Genomic DNA, 6,516 nt, shown 5'->3' with positions numbered 1-6,516 from the left:
TGTGTGTGTGTGTGTGTGTGTGTGTGTGTGCTTGTGTGTGTGTGTGTGTGTGTGTGTGTGTGTGTGTGTGTGTGTGTGGTGTTTGTTTGTGTGTGTACGTGCTTGTCTGTGTGCATGTGTGTGTGTGTACATGCCTGTCTGTGTGTGTGTGTGTGTGTGTGTGTGTGTGTGTGTGTGTGTGTGTGTGTGTGTGTGTGTGTGTGTGTGTGTGTGTGTGTGTGTGTGTGTGTGTGTGTGTGCGTGAAGAGTGCATGAAGAGTTTGTTATGGCTCATTTGAATTTTTATGGCTACATTTATTAGCAGGGGTGTTGGAGATGCTCCTTAGAGGATGGATAACCTCATGCATATTCTCTCACCCTGCCAAGCCACTGTCTCTTCACTTGCCCTGGCTCTTTAGGCCTTATTTCACAATATAGTCACCTTTCCCATGCACTGCAATCTACCAAGTACATATGCTATAACAATCCATAGTATAGAATAAAGAAAATAACTATTTGTATGCATTATGCGTTGTGATCTATTGTAACACATAGGAATTGAATGGTTGAATCATAGCACACTAAGTTGTGTGAACCATGAATATATATTAGTATTGCTTCAGTACCAGTTCTATGATACTCCACTTTAATTTGCTGAAAATAACAGCTGAACCAGTGGATGCTAGTTATAAGTTTGAAGCCAATTTGAAAAAATAGCAAATGAACTACATATATATTTTATATTTTATACAAAGAAAAATGTATCTGGAGAAGGAACAAGTATTCATTATGAAATTAATCATTTATTGTGAAACATCTGGAGAGGACTGTTTGTCTGTTTGTTCTATAAATCATTTGCATACAATTTTCAGTCCTGTATAAAAGTGGTCTTTGGATAATGTATTTTGGGTGGCACTGTGTACATCTCTCGCAGAAGAAGCACTTTATTACCAACAACAAATGACAGTCAGTCCCTCTCCGGGCCCTGTGAACACCATTCCATCGCTGAGGATGGCTGGCTGCTCTGCCAGTTGGTAAGAGAGAAATAACAAGTGTGATAAAAGGCTAGGGAGAAAAAGAGTTGACATCTGACAGCGATGCAAATTCTTCTGCCCACTTAACTGTACAAGTCCCTAAAGCTCTGTACTTCTCACTTGCCGAATATGTTTTATTTTCCCATAGGCCACACTGAGAGAGAAATGATCTTGTGTAAAATGATGTATATAAGCATTATGTATATGAGCATTATGTATATGAGATCCTTGATGCGTGTTAGTCTGTGCAATTCATTGTTAGAGGAAATATGAGCAGGTCTTGTTTTATATTTTCATAGGTCTGCACACTACCTGTAGTGGCAAAAAACAGCTTTTGGGTTTCTTCCTTTAAGAAACCCAATCCAATCCTATTCCTATGTCCTATATCCTTGATTTGCCACCATGGAGAAAGCAGGGGGAGCGTGGTCAAGACTCGTAGCTCTGTCCAAATAACCCAACGCAAAAGGGAGTTTGACTGTATACTGTTGCCGGTTTTATTGCAGAAAAACGTTACAAAAAATAAGGATGCAATTGCAGAATCAAAGTTTTAAAGTTTCAAAATAACTGCACGGGTCCAAATGGGGACAGCGTGGTTAGGCCTCAGCTTCACGCCTCAGCTTCACGGTCAATGACGGTATTTTGCGTCCCGCCTTCTCCTCGTCATGCCCGTCTGGCAGCCTTTTAAAGGGTGGCACCGTCACCACCTATAGAGAGCGCACACTCGAAATTCCATAAAAGGAAAAAAAAAGTTATATTTTGTTATATGTATAACTCGTCAGTTGATCCTATAAGCCCTAACAGTAGTGCTGTGATGTTTCAACCAAGGGTATATAGAGCAAAGTATTTTTATTTTTATGATGCGAGTAATCATTAGGACACATCCACAATATATCTGTATTGTGTACTGTGAAAGCCTTTCAGCAATGAGAAAACCAGTAACTTAATATTACTCATTTTTCACTGGAGGGCCTTAGAAGCCAACATTCAGGGACTAGCCATGGCATGGATGTGGTCCTGCCTCTACCATTAAGCCTCCTGATGTGCTTGTGCACTAACACTTGAGGCAAGAAAGCAATCTGCCCTTTCAATATTTATTTTATAGTCTCTCAGAATGCAGCCTTGTAAAAACATCCCATTTCTTGATCCTTGTGTGATATTGTGTGTGTTGCTATGTCCCAGTGTTGTTTCTGTAATCCTGGGTGATGTGATGTAGAACGCCTGGCAGGGCTTCTCTGACTGGCTGAGTCTCTTTTGTCTATTAGATTATGAAGAGCGTTTCCAGGAGAAATATCTCTGAGTCTCTGTCATGTCAAGTTATTTATAGCAGTGTGGTGATATGCTGTTATCTGATACCCTGTCCCAGCCCACTGTCTTACTGTTATTATAGTTAGGTGGAGCAAAGAAAACAAGGACATAATGACAGCACAACAAGAGGGATGTACACAGTCTATATGCCCAACATTATCATTACAGGTCATACGATACGTATATGATGTATTATACATGTACATATATCACACACCCAAACACAGGTGCAAGAAAAGAAACTGCTAGGTTTTAATGGTCACAACAGTGAGGTTTTACATGTAACTGATATTTTTTATAGTTTTTCAAGACCATATTTGTTTAGAATATTAAATGATTGTGCTTTGCTTGTTTCAGCTTTGAACCTGATCACTTTTGACGTGTTCATTATAATTTTTGGGGGGACACAGAGGTAGCAGTGATATAGTCCAGGCGGTCCAGACTCAGTTCCTCACGACAGTAGCATAGGTAATTATCAGATCATTTCCCCATCAATCCCCAGAAGAAACAAGCAATCAGCGTGGAGATTAGATTTCATATTAATAGGTGAGTCAGCGAAGGAGCTAATTTACCCATAAATTTGCCATTACCTCTGTCTGGATGATGGATCGGCCTTCTCGCTGAAACAAGAGGGGTGAGCGTTGCTGTTTGATGGCACAGTTGCTATCATCCAATTTTTCTAAAAGCTGCACATAAAGCCCAGCATGCCCAGGAGTTATTATAGGGGTACCATGTGATCTATTCAGCGGCAGCACACCCTGGTGTGTCAGGTGCCGGGAAAGAGATTTAAGGTAGTGTTCCACAGGAGTTTTTTGTGTTTTGTTAGCTTGCTCGGCACTTTTTGTCGTCAAAGGACACAGAGATTCCAACAGTCAGCAACTTAGAACCTGTCACATTCTTCATTCAAAGGAAGCTTCTTACAGATTCCCACACACACAGATCACTAGCATAGCCCGGGTGTGCCTGTGCCATCCTATAGAGCCATCTAAGCACAATTTATGCCTCTGCATAGAATCTATGCAAGTGGCCTACGCCATTGTGAGAATTCATACTTGCATTGGTGTCTCTGGAGCTATGCAATTCACCACCAAAAGGCTAGTTGGAAACAACTAAATCAAACTCCATAAACATCCATGTTTGTACATAAATGTAGTTTTTAAATTCATAGTGAAGTGAGTATCCATGGAGTTGGTAAATGTTGGGTCCGATGTAAGCTGTAAACATTAATGTAGCTGCGTAAAGCTTGCATCGATAATTTGTGAGAGCCATATTGGATGTTGAATCGTGGCTGTCAGAAACCCAAAAGGTATACGAAGTTCTCCAAAGTGTTTCCCCATTTGTTTAAATGGGGAAAAAGGGGCATGGAAAATTAAGAAAAACTAAAGAAAATAGAGGGATTGCAAATCTTTTTCCACGATGACTGCACAGCATCAGGCCAGAGGGGTTAACGTTGGAGTGATGTCCATACCTCAAAAGTGCTAGGAGCAGGAGCAGCACTAAAAAACAGGTGAAATAAGGCAATAAATAAGAAGACAGAATTAAAAATATGTAAGCTGCAAATAAATAACATGTATTTGATATTAATTCCTCTGATTTCTTCACTATAAAACACCCTGCTCAAACACACACACACACACACACACACACACACACACACACCCCAACTGCCCTTACTTTAGTTCTGAAGTTGTTGACAACAGTTTTAGTACTGAAAACAGCAAATTGATTGACTCATATCTTATTTGTATTCTCTTGTAGGTTATATTATGCCTTGTGAATCACTTGTGTGTGGTAACAAACAGATTATTCAACTTCTCCAATGTTCACATCCTGACTAGGATCCCAATTCCCCAAAGGCTCAATTTTCCTCCTCAGTGAGCTAAAATATAAACATATTTCTTGCAGTGGAGGGTTTCCTACAACACTATATAACACTTCACATAGAACACCATTGAGATCCCATTTCACAACAACACAACAAGCAAGAAACATCTTGTTGAGTGAATAACTACATCTCTGCTCATTAGTTAGCCTGACCTGACATGTTTGTTGTGATTTTGGCTACCCTAGCGATGATGTGTCCCCTGTCTATGTCGATCTTGAGTGAGTAGCTGCTGAGAACAGCTGTGCTAATCACCCATGAGAACAATGAGGTCACGACTGCTCAATTCTCCTCTCCCTCGCCTGGCTGAAATCCGCAGGCCAGAGGGAAACTGAGCATCAGCCGCACAAATCAAATCGGAGTAATAGATGTTGATTAGCAGTGCTCACAGCCAATGATGGTTCCCCACCCAGAGGCAGCTTAGGACTAGAGAGGACTAGGGTGAGAGCAAGGGGCGCAAGGGGAGAGAGGGAAGACATTAAGTTAGAGCGAGAGGGGAATAGATGAAAACATGCACCGACACGGCCAGAGAAGTTTAGCTCGCTCTGCGTGACTGTGAGCCTCTGGAGCATGAAGGGTATGTTGTCTGGATGTTCCATGGCAGCCCACTGATCCATCGCTGCGTGCTGCCTGTCTGCCTGAGGTCCTTCATGTGGTAACCTCCCCTCCACCCTTCTGTCTTTCATGCCCCCTCCTTCTCATCTCTCTCTCTCTCTCTCACTTTCGCTTTCCACAGAATGATTCCTGGGGTAAGCAGTACTCCTATGCCCTCTTCAAAGCCATGAGCCACATGCTGTGCATCGGGTACGGTGCCCGCGCGCCCGTCAGCATGTCGGATTTGTGGATCACCATGCTCAGCATGATCGTGGGCGCCACCTGCTACGCCATGTTCGTGGGCCACGCCACTGCCCTCATCCAATCTCTGGACTCATCAAGACGGCAATACCAAGAGAAGGTAAGACGGGCCACAGGCCTCACACATATGTGCCCACATGGTCAAGGGTAGACGAATGAACAGGCCGGTTAAACACCTAGTAAACCAATACCAGCAGGTATGAATATTATATTAGTTAGCTTCTGATTATATGGAAACAAGCAATACCAGCTGGTATGAATCTTATGTTAATTAGTTTCTGATTTCATCAGCGTTTTTAGTGCAATACTTCTTTATAAGTGTTTTGCACACACTGTATGTAAGTGATTCACTGGCATGGTCTCCTCTAATGTTGTAATCTTCATAGGTCTCTCTCCTTTAACTCATGATGACAGTATAGGTTATGATGATGTTCAATAAACCCCAAAGCTGATGAAGCTGGATTAAACCCACCCCTGTCTGGGCCTGAATTACAGGCTTATACTCAGGGCTCAATGAGGTTTCATCTTAACAGCGCATCAGTGTCCTGTTCCTGGTCTAAGTCATTAAGATGATTGACATAATATAGATCCTATAGAAATACACAGAGCCAGATGGAGATGGGGGATTTAATAGGCATTTATGTGTACATACAGTGTTTAATTATTCTTTTTAAAATTCGGATCTAACACAGTTTAATGACAGCTTAGCCACTGATTCCATGCACAGTCTCAAGAGAAATATTATGGGTGTGATGTGTTGGTGTAAATAAACATCATGATGCACAAGAGCCCAGTCTAAGGTCAGAATGTAATCCATTAATCATCCAGTCATGTTGGTATTAAATAAACAGTCTAAACTTCCACTTAATCAACTAATGTGACAGCAGTTGTAAGAATGTATTTGAGACAGTGGCTAAAAAGATTATGCCTGTTTTTGGATGTCAAAAGTTAATAAAACTTAACAGAGGAGTGAAAAAGTGAACACTATGCTGAAATACCCTCACACCCGAGCGAGTAGCGGTTAATGCAGCACATCAATTAACCTGTCATGGGCTGCGTGTTGCTCCTTATCTCCAGCGTCCACAAAGCCGGTGTCACCTTGAAAGTGACAATGACAAGGCAGCCGTAAATGGACGAGGCATTACGTTAATTTACATCCAACTGCTCCCGTATTAGCTGCTATCGTTCATTTAAATATGATGTTGTGACCTTGCTGAGGCAGGCTTTGGTCAATACGCATTAGCTGGACCCCCAACCTTGTTCTTATTTATTGCCCATTGTGTTGTATCATTCTGTGTCAGTTATGTCTCTGAGCTAATGAGCACTCACATTACTGACCGTCAGACCACTGAAAGAACTTGTCCAGTGTTTCCAGTTCCAGTGCCGTGATCTGTCCTGTAGTACATCCTGCGGGCCTATGAGGAGTGGTGCTCCGTCAACGCCATCTGCTATAGATTCACA

General features: G+C 42.0%; 1 protein-coding gene across 1 annotated transcript in view; it reads left to right on the top strand.

The window, feature by feature from the left end:
- Nucleotides 1-6,516, top strand: part of hcn1 (hyperpolarization activated cyclic nucleotide-gated potassium channel 1) — a gene marked incomplete at both ends in the record, with an annotated part of 61,162 nt that overhangs the window by 32,591 nt on the left and 22,055 nt on the right. Inside the window, one exon of the mRNA XM_080847183.1 lies at nt 4,937-5,155. Coding sequence (XP_080703309.1) covers nt 4,937-5,155 — 219 coding nt within the window. The remainder of the gene's footprint in view (nt 1-4,936; nt 5,156-6,516) is intronic.

Source organism: Sprattus sprattus (assembly GCF_963457725.1).
Source record: "Sprattus sprattus genome assembly, chromosome: 11".
NCBI classification, from domain to species: Eukaryota; Metazoa; Chordata; class Actinopteri; order Clupeiformes; family Clupeidae; genus Sprattus; species Sprattus sprattus.
Note: the sequence above shows the minus strand (reverse complement) of the source record. Positions and strands in the feature narration are given on the sequence as shown.